The sequence below is a fragment of the Triticum aestivum genome, chromosome 6D (assembly GCF_018294505.1).
Source record: "Triticum aestivum cultivar Chinese Spring chromosome 6D, IWGSC CS RefSeq v2.1, whole genome shotgun sequence".
Lineage (NCBI taxonomy): Eukaryota > Viridiplantae > Streptophyta > Magnoliopsida > Poales > Poaceae > Triticum > Triticum aestivum.
The window spans coordinates 263,227,875-263,249,055 of record NC_057811.1 but is presented as its reverse complement, the minus strand read 5'-3'; the positions used below and the strand labels follow the sequence as shown (position 1 = coordinate 263,249,055).

Genomic DNA, 21,181 nt, shown 5'->3' with positions numbered 1-21,181 from the left:
CATGTGAATGTGACAAGACTCAAGATGGATTCAACTTGACTAAGTGATTTCTCGTGGATAAGTTGCTTCATGCCCTTGCTCCATATCATCACCAAATGGTGTGGGACATAAGACAACACCATGGATTCAAGAAAATGACTCCAGATGACATCATATCCACTTTCCAACTATTTGAAGAGTCAAAGGCAAATGCCACAAACCATCTTGCCATGCATGGTACCTCAACATCAAAGATCAATCTTGCATTGAAGGCCAAGCATGTATGTGAAGAAGAGAAAAGTGGAGAAGAAGAAGAAGATGATGATGAGGATGGTGATGAGATTGACTCAGATGAGAGCCCATCATATGAAGACATTGCTCTCTTTGTCAATAAGTTTAGCGCGGGAAAACACAAGGGAAGATCCCAGAAGAAGAAAGTGAGAAAATGCAACAGCTGTGAAGAAACCAACCACTTCTCCACCGAGTGCCCTTATGAGAAGAGAGAAGATAAACCAAGGTTTCCCAAGACCTTTCACAAGAAGAAGTTGCCAAATCCTTTGAACTCCAAGCTCAAGAAGACAGATGGGAAAGCAATGGTTGCTCATGAAGAATACGATCCGGATAATGTTAGTGGTGTTGCCGGAGTTGCTCAAGATTCTCAAAACACTTTGAGGCTAGTAAACAAGTGTGGTGATGTTGTCACCTACAACTACATGAAAGACTACAAGGGCAATGCTCACATGTGCCTAATGGCCAAGTCCATGGTAGAAGATGGAGAGAACCAAAACTCTGCTGACAAAGTTAAGGTAACCCCACGATGAAACCCTCCTCTTTTCACTCCTACTACTCCTAGTGATGAGTATCTTGATGCGGAGGATAGTTATGAGGATGATAATATAGATGATCCTATGCTTGCTAAACTTAATAAGTTCATGTGCTCCGTCAAAGGAAAGAAGCTCACTATGTTTCATATGCTTATGGATATGGTGAGTATGCACACCATAACCATTAAGGAACTCAAAACCCTCGTCACCGAGGAAAAGGAAAAATATGAAATCCTTGAGTGGAAAGTCCAATATGAGGACGCACGAAATGATGAACTATGCTTGAAAATTGGTGCAAACATTGATGTTCATGCTAAAGATCTTGCCTCCTTGAAAAAGGCTAAGGACTCTTGTGAAGAGTTGATGAATGATAAAAGTAAGCTTGTGAAGTGTCATGCTTCTCTCTCTAAGGATTGTGAGCTCCTGTCCGTGTCCCTCAAGACTAAGGAAGAAGAGCTCACCCTTCTTACAAAGAGTTTTGACATGCTCAAGCTTACTTATCTTGAAACTCTAGCCAAGGCCTACTCTTCTCCTATTATCAATGTTGATGCTTGTACTACTAACTCTAGTAGTGATCTAGCATCTAATTTTGAGGAGAATCGCCTTCTCAAAGCTCAAATCGAGAAAGGTCTCATGACATTTTCTCAAGGACAAAAGAACCTTAATGAGGTGTTGAGCCAACACAATGAGGTGTTTGCCAAAGAGGGGCTCGGGTTTGACCCAAGCGCAAGCAAGAAGGAGTCGTCTTCTCAAAAGTGCACCACTCCTCTAAAAGAAACATTTGTACGAGAAGGGCACAAGGACAAAGGTAAGGTTGTGATACGTCTCCAACATATCTATAATTTTTGATTGCTTCATGCTATATTATATTCTGTTTTGGATGATTAATGGGCTTTGTTATACACTTTTATATTATTTTTGGGACTAACCTATTAACCGGAGGCCCAGCCCAAATTGTTGTTTTTATGCCTATTTCAGAGTTTCTCAGAAAAAGAATATCAAACGGAATCCAAACAGAATAAAACCTTCGGGAACATGATTTTCGGAATAAACGTGATCCAGAGGACTTGGACCCTACGTCAAGAAAGCAACCAGGAGGGCATGAGGTAGGGGGCACGCCTACCCCCCTGGGCGCGCCCTCCACCCTCGTGGGGCCCATGTTGCTCCACCGACGTACTTCTTCCTCTTATATATACCTACGTACACCCAAACCAACAGAAGCATCCACGAAAACCTAATGCCACCACCTCAACCTTCTGTCCTGTGAGATCCCATCTTAGGGCCTTTTCCGGCGTCCTGCCGGAGGGGGCATTGATCACGGAGGGCTTCTACATCAACACCATAGCCTCTCCGATAATGTGTGAGTAGTTTACCTCAGACCTTCGGGTCCATAGTTATTAGCTAGATGGATTCTTCTCTCTCTTTGGATCTCAATACAAAGTTCTCCACGATTCTTGTGGAGATCTATTCGATGTAATCTTCTTTTACGGTGTGTTTGTTGAGACCGATGAATTGTGGGTTTATGATCAAGTTTATCTATGAACAATATTTGAATTTTCTCTGAATTCTTTAATGTATGATTGGTTATCTTTGCAAGTCTCTTCGAATTATCAGTTTGGTTTGGCCTACTAGATTGATCTTTCTTGCAATGGGAGAAGTGCTTAGCTTTGGGTTCAATCTTGCGGTGTCCTTTCCCAGTGACAGCAGGGGAGCAAGGCACGTATTGTATTGTTGCCATCGAGGATAACAAGATGGGGTTTATATCATATTGCATGAATTTATCCCTCTACATCATGTCATCTTGCTTAAAGCGTTACTCTGTTCTTTTGAACTTAATACTCTAGATGCATGCTGGATAGCGGTCGATGTGTGGAGTAATAGTAGTAGATGCAGGCAGGAGTTGGTCTACTTGTCATGGACGTGATGCCTATATACATGATCATACCTAGATATTCTCATAACTATGCTCAATTCTATCAATTGCTCAACAGTAATTTGTTCACCCACCGTAATACTTATGCTCTTGAGAGAAGCCACTAGTGAAACCTATGGCCCCTGGGTCTATTATCCATCATATTAATCTTCCAACACTTAGCTATTTTTATTGCCTTTTATTTTACTTTGCATCTTTATCTATTTGTTGCATCACCCTTTCCTCTTCAAGGGAAAACCAACGCAGTGCTCAAGAGGTAGCAAGAAGGATTTCTGGCGCCGTTGCCGGGGGGTCTACGCAAAAGTCAACATACCAAGTACCCATCACAAACTCTTATCTCCCGCATTACATTATTTGCCATTTGCCTCTCGTTTTCCTCTCCCCCACTTCACCCTTGCCGTTTTATTCGCCCTCTCTTTTCCGTTCGCCTTCCTCTTTCTTTTTGCCCCTTGCACTTTCTGCCGTTATGTCTAAAATTGGGGAAATTATTGTCGATATGGACAATAATAATAACATGGAAAATTCTGATGCCCCTGCTGAAGAACCCCCTATCTTACATACAAAAAAATTCCGAATTGGTAGTGGTAATATTTTTGGAAAAGGAGTTATCCAAGATTTCTTTACTTGTGCCGGTGCTTTGCCTTCTATGGGTAGTTCTATTCTTCATAGGACTAGTAGTCTTGCGGACGCTATCGCCATGCTTGTAGTTGAACTAGAAAGGCAATTTATGCACATGCATCCTTGCATACAAAGGATTTTCCTAGAATTTTCTAATATTGAGCATTCTTCTGTTAAGCGTGCCGCTACTATCTTTTTGGCTCATGAGTTTAGATTTATAATAAAAGGGGCCAAAGAAATCTTTGCGCATTATAGGATGGACGCTGGCCGTCCTCCCATAGAGGCTATCCTCTTTGATCAAGAAGAAATAATGCGTTTCAATCTCTAGACTATGTTGCTTTTAATGAAAACCTTAGAAAAAGGGTTCCTACCAATGTTCTAGTTGACAGAATTTCTGAACTTAATAATGATTTTTCTATTCAAAATAATGAGTTAGGATATTCTCTCAAGTATAGGCTCACAAAGTTCTGTCAGAAAAATGCTTATAATGATGAATTGGTTGTGCAATACGAGGGGCCGAAAGAGGAACCTATACCTCCCAAAATTGATTTTGGGGACTCTTGTCCCATTAAATTTAGCCCTTTTGATTAGTTTTGCTTGCCTCAAAGAAAACTTGCTGCTGAACGTAGAGAATATGAAATGTGATTTTGTGATCTATCCTATTATTATGGCAATACCTAGATCTATCCTTGCTTTTATGCCTAGCTAGGGACGTTAAGCGATAGCGCTTGTTGGGTGGCAACCCAATTTTATTTTTATTTTTTTTGCTTTTTGCTTCTGTTTAGGAATAAATCTTTGATCTAGCCTCTGGTTAGATTTGTTTTTATGTTTTAATTAGTGTTTGTGCCAAGTTAAACCTATAGGATTTATTTGGATGATAGTTATTTGACCTTGCTGAAAATTCCAGAAACTTTCTGTTCACGAAAACAATTGTTAAAAATCACCAGAACGTGATAAAATATTGATTCCAATTGCAGCAGATCAATAAACAAATTGTCTAGGTCTTCCTATTTTGGTATATTGTTTGGAGTTCCAGAAGTTTGCGTTAGTTACAGATTACTACAGACTGTTCTGTTTTTGACAGATTCTGTTTTTCGTGTGTTGTTTCCTTATTTTGATGAATCTATGGCTAGTAAAATAGTTTATAAACCATAGAGAAGTTGGAATACAGAAGGTTTAACACCAATATAAATAAAGAATAAGTTCATTACAGTACCTTGAAGTGGTGTTTTGTTTTCTTTCGCTAACGGAGCTCACAAGATTTTCTGCTAAGTTTTGTGTTGTGAAGTTTTCAAGTTTTGGGTAAAAGATTTGATGGATTATGGAACAAGGAGTGGCAAGAGCCTAAGCTTGGGGATTCCCATGGCACCCCAAGATAATCTAAGGACACCAAAAAGCCAAAGCTTGGGGATCCCCCGGAAGGCATCCCCTCTTTCGTCTACTTCCATCGGAAACTTTACTTGGAGCTATATTTTTATTCACCACATGATATGTGTTTTTCTTGGAGCGTCTTGTATGATTTAAGTCTTTGCTTTTTAATTTACCACAATCATCTTTGCTGTACACACCTTTTGAGAGAGACACACATGATTCGGAATTTATTAGAATACTCTATGCGTTTCACTTATATCTTTTGAGCCATATAGTTTTTGCTCTAGTGCTTCACTTATATCTTTTAGAGCACGGCGGTGGTTTTGTTTTATAGAAACTATTATTCTCTCATGCTTCACTTATATTATTTTGAGAATCTTAAACAACATGGTAATTTGCTTAAGTAGGAAAATTAATCCTAATATGTTAGGTATTCAAGACTAGTAAAAACTTTCTTATGAGTGTGCTAAATGCTAAGAGAAGTTTGATGCTTGATGATTGTTTTGAGATATGGAGGTAGTGATATTAAAGTTGTGCTAGTTGAGTAGCTGTGAAATTGAGAAATACTTGTGTTGAAGTTTGCAAGTCCCGCAGCATGCACGTATGGTAAACGTTATGTAACAAATTTGAAACATGAGGTGTTCTTTGATTGTCCTCCTTATGAGTGGTGGTCGGGGACGAGCGATGGTCTTTTCCTACCAATCTATCCCCCTAGGAGCATGCGCGTAGTGCTTGGTTTTTGATGACTTGTAGATTTTTTCAATAAGTATGTGAGTTCTTTATGACTAATGTTGAGTCCATGGATTATACGCACTCTTACCCTTCCATCATTGCTAGCCTCTTCGGTACCGTGCATTGCCCTTTCTCACATTGAGAGTTGGTGCAAACTTCGCTGGTGCATCCAAACCCCGTGATATGATACGCTCTGTCACACATAAACCTCCTTATATCTTCCTCAAAACAGCCACCATACCTACCTATTATGGCATTTCCATAGCCATTCCGAGATATATTGTCATGCAACTTTCCACCGTTCCGTTTATCATGACACGTTCATCATTGTCATATTGCTTTGCATGATCATGTAGTTGACATCGTATTTGTGGCAAAGCCACCGTTCATAATTTTTCATACATGTCACTCTTGATTCATTGCTATCCCGGTATACCGCCGGAGGCATTCATATAGAGTCATACTTTGTTCTAGTATCGAGTTGTAATCATTGAGTTTTAAATTAATAGAAGTGTGATGAGCATCATTCATAGAGAATTGTCCCAATAAAAAAAAGAGAAAGGACAAAAAATAAGAAGGCCCAAAATATATATATAAATAAAAAGGGACAATGCTACTGTTCTTTTTTCCACAATTGTGCTTCAAAGTGGCACCATGGTCTTTATGATAGAGAGTCTCTTGTTTTGTCACTTTCATATACTAGTGGGAATTTTTCATTATAGAGCTTGGCTTGTATATTCAACAATGGGCTTCCTCAAATGCCCTAGGTCTTCGTGAGCAAGCAAGTTGGATGCACACCCACTTAGTTTCTTTTGCTGAGCTTTCATGCATTTATAGCTCTAGTGCATCCGTTGGATGGCAATCCCTACTCCTTGCATTAACATCAATCGATGGGCATCTCCATAGCTCATTGATTAGCCGCGTTGATGTGAGACTTTCTCCTTTTTTGTCTTGTCCACATAACCCCATTCATTATATTCTATTCCACCCATAGTGCTATATCCATGGCTCACGCTCATGTATTGCGTGAAGGTTGAAAAAGTTTGAGATTACTAAAGTATGAAACAATTGCTTGGCTTGTCATCGGGGTTGTGCATGATGAGAGCATTCTTGTGTGACGAAAATGGAGCATGACTAAACTATATGATTTTGTAGGGATGAACTTTCTTTGGCCATGTTATTTTGAGAAGACATAATTGCTTAGTTAGTATGCTTGAAGTATTATTACTTTTATGTCAATATTAAACTTTTATCTTGAATCTTTCGGATCTGAATATTCATACCACAATTAAGAGGGTTACATTAAAAATTATGCCAAGTAGCATTCCCCATCAAAAATTCTGTTTTTATCATTTACCTACTCGAGGACGAGCAGGAATTAAGCTTGGGGATGCTTGATACGTCACCAACGTATCTATAATTTTTTATTGCTTCATGCTATATTATATTCTGTTTTGGATGATTAATGGGCTTTGTTATACACTTTTATATTATTTTTGGGACTAACCTATTAACCGGAGGCCCAGCCCAAAATGCTGTTTTTTTTGCCTATTTCAGAGTTTCGCAGAAAAAGAATATCAAACGGAGTCCAAATGGAATGAAACCTTCGGGAACGTGATTTTCGGAACAAACGTGATCCAGAGGACTTGGACCCTACGTCAAGAAAGCAACCAGGAGGGCATGAGGTATGGGGGCGCGCCTACCCCCTTCGGCGCGCCCTCCACCCTCGTGGGGCCCATGTGGCTCCACCGACGCCCTTCTTCCTCCTATATATACCTACGTACCCCCAAACCAACAGAAGCATCCACGAAAACCTAATTCCACCGCCTCAACCTTCTGTACCCGTGAGATCCCATCTTAGGGCCTTTTCCGGCGTCCTGCTGGAGGGGGCATTGATCAGGGAGGGCTTCTACATCAACACCATAGCCTCTCCGATGATGTGTGAGTAGTTTACCTCAGACCTTCGGGTCCATAGTTATTAGCTAGATGGCTTCTTCTCTCTCTTTGGATCTCAATACAAAGTTCTCCACGATTCTCGTGGAGATCTATTCGATGTAATCTTCTTTTGCGGTGTGTTTTTTGAGACCGATGAATTGTGGGTTTATGATCAAGTTTATCTATGAACAATATTTGAATCTTCTCTGAATTCTTTTATGTATGATTGGTTATCTTTGCAAGTCTCTTCGAATTATCAGTTTGGTTTGGCCTACTAGATTGATCTTTCTTGCAATGGGAGAAGTGCTTAGCTTTGGGTTCAATCTTGCGGTGTCCTTTCCCAGTGACAGCAGGGGCAGCAAGGCGCGTATTGTATTGTTGCCATCGAGGATAACAAGATGGGGTTTATATCATATTGCATGAATTTATCCCTCTACATCATGTCATCTTGCTTAAAGCGTTACTCTGTTCTTTTGAACTTAATACTCTAGATGCATGCTGGATAGCGGTCGATGTGTGGAGTAATCGTAGTAGATGCAGGCAGGAGTCGGTCTATTTGTCACTGACGTGATGCCTATATACATGATCATACCTAGATATTCTCATAACTATGCTCAATTCTATCAATTGCTCAACAGTAATTTTTTCACCCACCATAATACTTATGCTCTTGAGAGAAGCCACTAGTGAAACCTATGGCCCCCGGGTCTACTTTCCATCATATTAATCTTCCAACACTTTGCTATTTTTATTGCCTTTTATTTTACTTTGCATCTTTATTATAAAAATACCAAAAATATTATCTTATCATATCTATCAGATCTCACTTTCGTAAGTGACAGTGAAGGGATTGACAACCCCTTTATTGCATTGGTTGCGAGGATCTTATTTGTTTGTGTAGGTGCGAGGGACTCGTGTGTGGCCTCCTACTGGATTTATACATTGCTTCTCAAAAACTGAGGGAAATACTTACGCTACTTTGCTGCATCACCCTTTCCTCTTCAAGGGAAAACCAACGCAGTGCTCAAGAGGTAGCAGGTTGTTAGTGGGAAGGCCACAAGGGGCATGCCCACTCTCGACAAGCCAAAAAGAGTTCATGCCTCCATCCTATGTACTTTGTAAGAGTAAGGATGGAGAATTTATGCAAAATTTGTTGGTCCTCGAAATGCATTCCGATTCTATGCTATTTGGGTCCCTAAGACCCTTATAACTAACTTGAGAGGTCCCATGGTAAAATGGGTGCCTCTGACCAAGTCATAATTGTGTGTAGGTCGCCTTCTCCGGTGGAGTAAAATGGGTGATTGATAGTGGATGTACCAATCATATGACCGAAGAAAGTAGATCGCTCTATGATTTCATGGAAGCTATTCCACCATTTATGAGCATTATGTTTGGTGGAGGATCAAAAGGAAAGGTACTCGGGTTGGACAAGGTGGCTATCACAAATGACATGTCTCTAGCAAATCTCATGCTTCTTCAATCCCTTAAATATCATTTGCTTTCTGTTTGCCAATTGGCTTCTGTTGGTTATGATATACTCTTTGGACTAACGGATGTGAAAGTCTTTAAGAGAGATACTCTTGAAGTGGCCTTTGTTGGAGAGTTGGATGGCAACCTTTACACGGTTGATTTCTCGAAAGAGAGCACATTACATGCAACTTGTCAAATGGCCAAGGCCGACAAGGGGTGGCTATAGCATCGCCGGCTAGCCCATGTCGGCATGAGAAATATTCAAGATCTCTTAAAGGGTAATCACATCCTTGTACTAACCAATGTCTCTTTTGAGAAAGATCGTGTGTGTAGTGCATGCATAGCCGGGAAGCAACACCAATCAATGGGCCCACCCAAGAATATCGTGTCTACTTCAAGGCCTTTGGAGCTCCTTCATGTGGATCTTTTTGGGCCACCTTCATGGGATAGTCTTGGTGGGAAAAAGTATGGACTTGTCATTGTTGATGATTACTCAAGATATACATGGGTGTTTTTCCTCAAGTCCAAGGACGAGACGAAGATCACCTTCATTTATTTTGCCAAGCAAGCACAACGCAAGTTTGACAAAGAAATCTTGGCAATAAGAAGTGATAATGGCTATGAGTTCAAGAACTACACCTTGGAAGAATTTCTTAGTGATGAGGGGATTGAGCATCAATATTCAGCTCCATACACTCCTCAACAAAATGGTGTAGCCGAAAGGAAGAACCGCACACTTGTGGAGATGGCAAGGTCCATTTTGGATGAATATAAGTCGCCACATAGTTTTTGGGCCGAGGCTGTCAACACCGCATGCCATGCATCAAACCGGCTCTTTCTCTGCACCATATTGGAGAAGACTCCATATGAGCTCCTAACTAGGAAAAGCCAAATGTCAAGTACTTTCGTGTATTTGGGTGCAAATGTTTCATCCTCAACAAAAGAGAACGGTTAGGAAAATTTTAATACAAAACCATTGAGGGCATATTTGTTGGCTATGGATCAAACTCTCACGCCTATAGAGTCTACAACAAATCCAATGGATGTGTTGTAGAAACTTGTGACGTGGTGTTTGATGAATTTAATGGCTCCCATGGGGAGCAAGTTGATCTAAGTGATGTAGGTGAAGAAGACTCTTCTCAAGATATTTTGACCATGGGTGTTGGTGCACTTCTTCCAATGGAACAAGAACCTCATGATGATGAAGAAGAAGATGGAAGCTTAACCCATCATCAAACCACTTCAACACCCATACCACCACAAGCCCCTAGTGCTCAACCAATGCCCTTAGTCCAAGTACAAGAAGGTGATCAAGTTCCTCTTCATGATAATCTTCAAGAACAAGATCATCATCAAGGGAAAGAACAAGAAAGTGCTATCATAGATAATGAACCTCAACAAATGCAATATGAAGAAGAAGATCTTCCACCACACATCAATGATCCATATGTTGAGGATGTGGATGATGGACATGAAGTTGAACCTCGCAAAACTTTAACCTCCATCATGCCCCAAGTGGCTAGCCATGTTGATGTTGACAAAATTCTCACCGGCATATTCGAAGGTAGAGTCACTCGTAAACAATTGACAAAATTTTGTGCTCACTTCTCGTTTGTGTCTAGTGTTGAGCCTCTCAAGGTACAAGAGGCATTGATGGACAACGATTGGCTCATTGCTACGCAAGAAGAGTTGAACAGTTTTGAACGCAACCAAGTGTGGTCATTAGTCAAGAGGCCAACCATGGAGCACAATGTCATTGGAACAAAATGGATTTTCAAGAACAAGCAAGATGAGAATGGTGTAATCATCCATAACAAGGAAAGGTTAGTGGCACAAGGGTACTCACAAGTTGAAGGTTTGGACTTTGGTGAGACCTTTGCCCCCGTTGCCCGTCTTGAATCCATTCGCATCTTACTTGCTTATGCTGCTTTCAATGGCTTTACATTACGTCAAATGGATGTGAAGAGTGATTTCCTTAACGGTCCTCTACAAGAAGAAGTGTATGTATCACAACCACATGGGTTCGTTGATCCCGATCACAAAGACTACGTGTATAAACTTCATAAGGCTTTGTATGGCCTCAAACAAGCACCTCGTTCTTGGTATGATCATCTTAAGAAGTTTCTACTCGATGATGGTTTTGTGAGATGGGTGATCGATCCCACTCTTTTTTACTAAGAGGGACTAGGGTGATTTGATCTTATGCCAAATCTATGTAGATGATATCATTTTTGGTTCTCCTAACATTCATTTATGCAAGAAGTTTCTGGCCTCCATGACCAAGAATTTTGAAATGTCACTCAATGCGGACTTGAAATTCTTTCTCGGATTCCAAATTCAACAATTTCAAGAAGGAATTTTCTTGTCTCAAGCAAATTACCTCAAGGATATTCTAGAGAAGTTTGGTATGTCTGATGCTAGTCCATGTAAGACATCCATGCCAACCAAAATTGTACTCACTGAAGAAACAAATGGTATCCCTTTTTCGACCCTTCTATTTACCGCTCTATGATTGGTTCATTGCTCTATCTTTGTGCATCTAGACCAGACATGATGTTTAGTGTATGCATGTGTGCTAGATTTCAAGCTTCCCCTAGGGGAAGTCATCATAAGGCGGTTAAGCATATTCTTAGATACCATGTTCACACCCCAAAGTTGGGACTATGGTACCCCAAGGATGCTATGTTTGATCATATTGGGTACACGGATGCGGATTGGGCTAGAGACAAAGTGGATCGTAAGTCCACCTCTGGTGCATGTCAATTTCTTGGACGCTCCCTGATAAGTTGGTCCTCGAAGAAACAAAATTGTGGTGCTCTTTCCACTGCCGAAGCTGAATAAATTGCAACAGCCAGTTGTGCAACTCAATTACTATGGATGAGGCAAACTTTGAAGGATTACGGTATCACCTATAGACATGTGCCTCTTCTATGTGATAATGAAAGTGCCATCAATATTGCTAAGAATCCCAAAGATCATACTCGCACCAAGCATATTGATATTAGGTATTATTTCTTGCGAGATCATGTGGAGAAGGGTGCATTGATATTGCTCATGTGGGTACGGATATGCAACTTGCATACATTTTCACCAAACCATTGGATGAAGCAAGGTTCTGTCAGCTTAGGCGTGAACTTGGTATCTTGGAGCTTGACAACATTATGTGAAATCTAGTACCCATGCACGCATTTTCATCATTTTGTCTTGATGTAGGCATATATTTAGGGGGAGACCCTCAACTCATGAGTACTCTCACCCTATGTAATGCATAAAAAGAACAAAAACTCTCAAAGCTATCATGTTATTCTAACTATGGTGCTTTCAATGATGGAGTGGTGATTATGCACCCAAAGTTCAAATCTTTGCGTTGCCATGTCACATATACTCACACATGGTGGCATCAGCCACCGCTGTTGCCGTTAGAACATTGTCTGAGCGATGTGTGTTATTTTTTGTTGCCATAGGATACTTACTGCTTCATATTGTGTCTTTGCATCTTACTACGTACTGAAATAATCATCTCCCTATCATTGTACTACGTACTGCAAATCATCATCTTATTAGCACCAATAATTGCACCTTATTCCTCTAAAAAATTTCCTATGTGCTTCCGGTCGTCCGGTATGTACCTGACGTCCATAAAATCCTTTTTGTTTTCCTCATACCGGACGTCTGGTGAGACCGGACTTCCGTTAATTTCAGCCCTGTCCCATCGCCTCGGACGTCCAGTTTTGCCGGTCGTCCGCTACTTGGCATATCTGGTGGTCTTCTCAGGCCCCAAACGTCCGTTCCGCACCGGCCGTCTGGTCAATTCCTGGCCCGCATATATATAGCGGAGTGCATGTAGAGCAGTTCCTAAACTGAAAATCGCCCGTTCCTCATCTCTTCTCCGCTGCCGCCGCTCACTCCTTGCTGCAGTCGCGCGCCGGCCATGCTCCATGCTGTCTCAGCGCGGGCTGGGTCGTCCCGGTCGCCGTAGGGCCTCCGGTGCCGCCCCATGGTTCCCATCCCCATCTCGTTCGCCCCCCGAGGTAGCACCTCCTCTTATTCTCCTCTCATCAATCGAACCTCTCTTCGATCTATGAAGGTGGATAGGTGATTTGGGTCTTCTTCCTCCTCTAGGTCGAAATGCCAAGGACCAAGCGCTCCGCATGCAAGCAGGTCACTGGTGGGCCATCTCGTCAGTCTCGTCGTGGTGGCTTCGATGATTCACAAGAGCGGGACCGTCCTCGGAAGCATGCCGCCCACCCTCACAGCTCGCCCAGCGACTCCTCTTCGGAGGAACCCGACTATGAGGATGAGCTGGAAGATTTGGAGCAGCACGAGTATGTTGCTGTTCGCACCACTGCTCCCAAGCCAGGAACACGTCGGCCCACCTTCAAGCCTCCTCCTCCTATCTTGCAACCTCAAGGTGATGCCCGTCGCATCTCTCTTGAACCTCCACTTCCTGTCGGCCGCAACATTAAAAGGTTCAATGAGGTTCCCATAGCTTCCTATCTTAAGCTTCGTCGTGATATTGACCAATTCTCTGTTGTTAGCAACTCCCAAGACGCTTGTTTTCGCACTAATGTCTAGGCAGACATTTTTACCACCATCATCATTCCCAAGGGTCTATCTCTGCATGTATGCATTGACTTAGAGCATATTCGTGCTCATCCGGTGAAATATCCAGGGGCTATTGAGCTCATCGAGTCATCTAATCTTGCTGCTCCATTTGCATTTCAGCATGATTTTAACCAAGCTGCCATTCATCAATTCTATGCCACATGTTACTGTGGTCCAATTAACACTGTCACTTGGATGACCTCCGACACCGTGCTCACGACATCTTATTCTCAATTTGTTGCTGCCCTTGGTTTTCCTGACACCGGTTTCAAAGTCCATAAGGATGACCCCCACCATAGGCCCAAGGGCATTGATGTCTCTGCGGATCTTCTCAAACCCTTGGGTGAAATGACTAATCAGGAGAAACAAAAGGGTCTGAACCAAGTCTCCATTTGGCACTCACCTTTCTACATCATCTATCAGTGTGTCATTCGCACCATTTATCCCAAGATGGGTGACAAGGGGTCTTGCAATAGCTACTGCATTGATCTCATGCATGGCCTCTATGTGTATCCAAAGGGGAAGATCAATGTCCCTCATTTTCTGTGGCATGAGATCCGTCTCGCTTGCTTTCAGCACAAGCGGGCCTTTCCTCATGCTCCCTTTCTTTAGGCATTTATCAAGAGTGTAGCTCCATTTCCCATTGCCCGCACTCACTTGCATGAGCGGTGGGTCATTCCACCTCACATGGCGGATGATTGGGTCCCCAAGGACTCTTCTGCTCCTGCTCGTCGTACTGCTGCTAGTGTTCTTCCTCCTGCTGCTCGTTCTACTCCTTTCGGATCTGCATCCTTTGGGCGCATTGCTCACTTTCTTGGGAAGGATCACTCTGCCATGATGAAGGTGTTTACCTTTCATTGCTCCCAAAATCACGATGTTGTCACTCGCATGGTCACTTCCAAGAATTCTCTGAAGGCTCGTCTGAGGGACTCCGGAGTTTACGATGTGAGTGACGATGAACGTCTTCCTGAGGAACCACCTTCTGACTTTGGTTTTCCCTCGGGTCCTGAGTGGGCTGATTTCCTTGACGAGGCTGGTGGCAGTGGTGCTCATAATGATGATGATGATGCTGCTGCTATTTGATGATGTTATGACCCCTTTTGGGTATTTGATGCCAAGGGGGAGTAGGCACTTATCTATGTAATGATATGATATTAGCTTGTATCGAACAAATGTTATGTCTTCTATCAACTTATGTTCTATGCTATGAGTGATGAACCTTTATGTAGCCTATTCTGGTTTTATGTTATCATGTTATCTTGTTTATGAGATTTGTTTGTGATGGTATCATGTTGAGGGGGTGCTCTCTTCATGCTTATTTTTATTTATGCACATGTGTAGTGGGAGCTCCACAACAAATCCTTTCGACATTCAAAGTTTTTTTACATATTGAGAAGTGCATGTATGTTGTCATCAACTACCAAAAAGGGGGAGATTGAAAGTGCAATCATGCCCTTAATCATATTTTGATGTTGATGACAACATGCACATTGGGACTAATCATGTTTATCAAGTATATCTCAGGATTATGTCTCAAGGGCCGTGTGTCGATCATGACTACAGACATAAACACACACACACAAACACACACACATATATATATATATATATATATATATATATATATATCACTCAAGAGCGGAGATACAAGACAAAGACAAAAGCTTCGGCTCTTTTTGGGTTTGTTCTTGAGTATAGGGATCCCGCACTATTAAGAGGGGATCGTCGGATTTCGTGAAAGAACTTGCTCAAAACCCACAAAGTATCCTCTCACATCATCTCTAATTCTTCCTCTACCTTGTGCTAAAAAACTGGTGTGATTCTAAGCCAGTGGGTTCAGCTATCACCGGTCGTTCGAAATTCTACGGACGTCCGACCTCTCACAGCCGACCGGGCATCCGGCTCTTCCCGGATGGCTGGTGCATCTTCACAGAATATAAATTAGCGGAAGTCCGGTCCCACCGGGCGACCGGTCACCGAACGACCGTTCTTCTCCGGAAGTCCGGTAACCCCAACAGAATACTTATTTGCGGTTTTCTGAACCCACCGGACGTTCGGTCACCGGACGACCGGCGTCTTCCGGACATCCGCTGGCTGTGTGCCTCATGCATCTTCTGTGGCCTGGTAGGCCTTCCAGCGACCAGACAACCGGCGGCCCGGCCGAACGTCTGGTCCAATCTGATTCACCGGACGTCTGGTACCCACGGGACGGCCGACAGCTCCAGTACACTGTGTGGCTCAACGGTCAGTTTTACACTATCACTATATCTAGCCTCCTCCCTCCCACAGGATAAGGCTGACCATTCACTTTGAGCTTTCTAAGAACACATATCACTCCCTCTCTTGATTCCCTACACCAAATCCTAGATCCCTAAGGGATTTGGGAACATTTGAGAGAAGTTCTCCAATCAACTGATAGATCCACTCCTTCCCCTTCTTCTCACCAAAGGAATTCGTGATTTGAGCAAGTTCTTGAGCATTTCCCAACGTTCTTATTGCTCTTGGAGGTTGGTGACTCCTAGGTGGTAGTGGTCTTTCGGAGAGGAATCGACCATTGTGATTACCCACGGAAAAGTCTGTGAGGGTTTGGAGACCACCCCAAGGTCCACCACTAGTGGTTGAGAAACGTCTCCGTGGTGTTGTCTCAAAGGGAGAATAGGGTGAGCCTTCGTGGCGTTGGTGTGCCTTCATGGTAAAATCCACCTCTCTAACGGTGACGTAGCTTCCCTCCAAGGAAGTGAACATCGGCAAACATCATCGTCTCCCGGAGTTGCGGTTATTCCTAACCCTAACTCTCTACTTGTGGATACTTGTCTCTTAGCACTTACGTATATCATATTGTGCTTGCTTACTCACATACTTGTGTTACTTGTTTATCTTGCTTAGCTACTTAGCATCATACTTGCAATTGTTAGGCTCACTTTCATATTCCGCATTATTGCCTAAAATTGCTAAGTAATAATTAAAATTTGTAATTGTACCTATTCACCCCCCTCTAGGTCCATCTCGATCCTTTCAATTGGTATCAGAGCCTCGTGCTCTATTCTTGTGGCTTAACCGCCCTAGAGCGAGATGAACCCCGATGGGACTCCCCTTGTTGCAGATCCGAAGAATACGGGCGCGGCTTCCACGGAAGCCAAGTCCTTCACTTCAGAGGATCTGGAACGAGCTCTTGCTAAGCAAAAGGAGGAGCATGATGCTTCTCTTGAGGCCTTGGTCCAAATGAGAATAGCCACACTAACCACGATGCTTGCACCACTTTCTGGTGGTGCGGCCTCGAGGCCAGCTGTGCCTACTCCTTCACTTGGCCAACAACCTCCTAGTAATGAACACTCCAGTTTTCCTTGGCTTCATGCAAGACCTCAAATAGAGAAACCTAAGTATAACCCTCAAGGCAAACCTCCTTTACTTGATGAAACTACCGATTTTGCTTTGTGGAGAGTTGCTATGCAGGATCATCTTCGATAAAGGAAATGATGAGATGTTGGAGATCTTGGAGTATGGCTACCAAGCTGTTGACCCGAAGAATCTTACTCCAAGAGAGGTATATGACAAGAATCTCAATGACACAGCAACCATGTGCATAAGAAGAGGTATGACTGACAAGCAAACGAGACCATACATACATATCACAAGTGCCAAGGAATTATGGGATAGCATTGTGAGGACCAAGACCGGTACCTCCACTCTCTGTCTTGCTCAATATGAAATTGCGAAGGGTCAATTGCATAACATTTGTATGGAGAAAGGTGAATCTCCCAAGCAACTACTTGAGCGTCTCATGACTCTCACCGCCAACATTGAGTCATGTGAATGTGACAAGACTCAAGATGGATTCAACTTGACTAAGCGATTTCTCGTGGATAAGTCTCTTCATGCTCTTGCTCCATATCATCACCAAATGATGTGGGACATAAGAAAACACCATGGATTCAAGGAAATGACTCCATATTACATCATATCCACTTTCCAACTATTTGAAGAGTCAAAGGCAAATGCCACAAACCATCTTGCCATGCATGGTACCTCAACATCAAAGATCAATCTTGCATTGAAGGCCAAGCATGAATGTGAAGAAGAGGAAAGTGAAGAAGAAGAAGATGATGATGATGATGATGAGTATGGTGATGAGAATGACTCAGATGAGAGCCCGTCATATGAAGACATTGCTCTCTTTGTCAAGAAGTTTAGCGCGGGAAAATTCAAGGGAAGATTCCAGAAGAAGAAAGTGAGAAAATGCTACAACTATGAAGAAACCAACCACTTCTCCAACGAGTGCCCTTATGAGAAGAGAGAAGATAAACCAAGGTTTCCCAAGACCTTTCCCAAGAAGAAGTTGCCAAATCCTTTGAACTCCAAGCTCAAGAAGAGAGATGGGAAAGCAATGGTTGCTCATGAAGAATCCGATCCGGATGATCTTAGTGGTGTTGCCGGAGTTGCTCAAGATTCTCAAAACACTTTGAGGCTAGTAAACAAGAGTGGTGATGTTGTCACCTACAACTATATGAAAGACTACAAGGGCAACGCTCACAAGTGCCTAATGGCAAAGGCCGTGGTAGAAGATGGAGAGGACCAAAACTCTCCTGACAAGGTCAAGGTAACCCCATGATCAAACCCTCCTCTTTTCACTCCTACTACTCCTAGTGATGAATATCTTGATGCGAAGGATAGTTATGAGGATGATAATATAGATGATCCTATGCTTGATAAACTAAATAAGTTCATGTGCTCCCTCAAAGGAAAGAAGCTCACTATGTTTCGTATGCTTATGGAGATGGTGAGTAAGCACACCATCACCATTAAGGAACTCGAAACCCTCGTCACCGAGGAAAAGGAAAAATATGAAATCCTTGAGCGGAAATTCCAATATGAGGAAGCACGAAATGATGAACTATGCTTGAAAATTGGTGCAAACATTGATGTTCATGCTAAAGATCTCGCCTCCTTGAAAAAGGCTAAGGACTCTTGTGAATAGTTCATGAATGATAAAAGTAAGCTTGTGAAGTCTCGGGCTTCTCTCTCTAAGGATTGTGAGCTCCTATCCGTGTCCCTCAAGACTAAGGAAGAAGAGCTCACCCTTCTTACAAAGAGTTTTGAGACGCTCAAGCTTACTTATCTTGAAACTCTAGCCAAGGCCTACTCCTCTCCTATTATCAATGTTGATGGTTGTACTACTAACTCTAGTAGTGATCTAGCATCTATTCTTGAGGAGAATTTCCTTCTCAAAGCTCAAATCGAGAAAGGTCTCATGACATGTGCTCAAGGACAAAAGAACCTTAATGAGGTGTTGAGCCAACACAATGAGGTGTTTGCCAAAGAGGGGCTCGGGTTTGACCCAAGCACAAGCAAGAAGAAGTCGTCTTCTCAAAAGTGCACCACCCCTCTAAAAGAAACATTTGTATGAGAAGGGCACAATGAGAAAGGTAAGGTTGTTAGTGGGAAGGCCACAAGGGGCATGCCCACTCTCAACAAGCCAAAAGAGTTCATGCCTCCATCCTATGTACTTCGTAAGACTAAGGATGGAGAAGTTTATGCAAAATTTGTTGGTCCTCAAAATGCATTCCGATTCTATGCTATTTGGGTCCCTAAGACCCTTGTGACTAACTTGAGAGGTCCCATTGCAAAATGGGTGCCTCTAACCAAGTCATAATTATGTGTAGCTTGCCTTCTCCGGTGGAGTAAAATGGGTGATTGATAGTGGATGTACCAATCATATGACCGGAGATAGCAAATTGCTCTATGATGTCATGGAAGCTATTCAATCATTTATGAGCATTATGTTTGGTTTGACCCAAGCACAAGCAAGAAGAAGTCGTCTTCTCAAAAGGATAGGTACTCGGGTTGGGCAAGGTGGCTATCACAAATGACATGTCTCTAGCAAATGTCACGCTTGTTCAATCCCTTAAATATCTTTTGCTTTCTGTTTGCCAATTGGCTTCTGTTGGTTATGATACACTCTTTGGACTAACGGATGTGAAAGTCTTTAAGAGAGACACTCTCGAAGTGGCCTTTGTTGGAGAGTTGGATGGCAACATTTACACGGTTGATTTCTCGAAAGAGAGCACATTCGATGCAACTTGTCTAATGGCCAAGGCCGACAAGGGGTGGCTATGGCATCGCCGGCTAGCCCATGTCGACATGAGAAATCTTCAAGATCTCTTAAAGGGTAATCACATCCTTGGACTAACCAATGTCTCTTTTGAGAAAGATCATGTGTGTAGTGCATGTATAGCCGGGAAGCAACATCAATCACAGTACCCACCCAAGAATATCGTTTCTACTTCAAGGCCTTTGGAGCTCCTGCATGTGGATCTTTTTGGGCCACCTTCATGGGATAGTCTTGCTGGGAAAAAGTTTGGACTTGTCATTGTTGATGATTACTCAAGATATACATGGGTCTTTTCCTCAAGTCCAAGGACGAGACGAAGATCACCTTCATTGATTTTGCCAAGCAAGCACAACGCAAGTTTGACAAAGAAATCTTGGCAATAAGAAGTGATAATGGCTCTGAGTTCAAGAACTACACCTTGGAAGAATTTCTTAGTGATGAAGGGATTGAGCATCAATATTCAGCTCCATACACTCCTCAACAAAATGGTGTAGCCGAAAGGAAGAACCACACACTTGTGGAGATGGCAAGGTCCATGTTGGATGAATACAAGTCGCCACATAGTTTTTGGGCCGAGGCTGTCAACACCGCATGCCATGCATCAAACCGGCTCTTTCTCCGCACCATATTGGAGAAGACTCCATATGAGCTCCTAACTAGGAACTAGCCAAATGTCAAGTACTTTCGTGTATTTGGGTGCAAATGTTTCATCCTCAACAAAAGAGAACGGTTAGGAAAATTTCAATCCAAAACCATTGAGGGCATATTTGTTGGCTATGGATCAAACTCTCTCGCCTATAGAGTGTACAACAAATACAATGGATGTGTTGTAGAAACTTGTGACATGGTTTTTGATGAATTTAATGGCTCCCATGGGGAGCAAGTTGATCGAAGTGATGTAGGTGAAGAAGACTCTTCACAAGATATTTTGACCATGGGTGTTGTTGCACTTTTTCCAATGGAACAAGAACCTCATGATGACGAAGAAGAAGATGGAAGCTTCACCCATCATAAAACCACTTCAACACCCATACCACCACAAGCCCCTAGTGCTCAACCAATGCCCTTAGTCCAAGTACAAGAAGATGATCAAGTTCCTCTTCATGATAATCTTCAAGAACAAGATCATCATCAAGAGCAAGAACAAGAACGTGCAATCATTGATAATGAACCTCAACAAATGCAATATGAAGAAGAAGATCTTCCACCACACATCAATGATTCATATGTTGAGGATGTGGATGATGGACATGAAGGTGAACCTTGCGAAACCTTAACCTCCATCATGCCTTGAGTGGCCGGTCGTGTTGATGTTGACAAAATTCTCGCCGGCATATCGGAATGTAGAGTCACTCATAAACAATTGACTAACTTTTGTGCTCACTTCTCGTTTGTGTCTAGTGTTGAGCCTCTCAAGGTACAAGAGGCATTGATGGACAACGATTGGCTCGTTGCTATGCAAGAGGAGTTGAATAGTTTTGAACGCAATCAAGTGTGGTCATTAGTCGAGAGGCCAACCACGGAGCACAATGTCATTGGAACAAAATGGATTTTCAAGAACAAGCAAGATGAGAATGGTCTAATCATCCGTAACAAGGAAAGGTT

The 21,181-nt window shown here is 42.5% G+C and overlaps 1 protein-coding gene across 1 annotated transcript in view; it reads right to left on the bottom strand.

The window, feature by feature from the left end:
* The window catches only part of LOC123142576 (mucin-2), a 153,716-nt gene extending 140,840 nt beyond the window's left edge, over positions 1-12,876 (bottom strand). Inside the window, exon 1 of the mRNA XM_044561432.1 lies at positions 12,769-12,876. Within this exon, the coding sequence (XP_044417367.1) occupies positions 12,769-12,876 (108 nt within the window). The remainder of the gene's footprint in view (positions 1-12,768) is intronic.
* Positions 12,877-21,181: the final 8,305 nt, after the last annotated feature.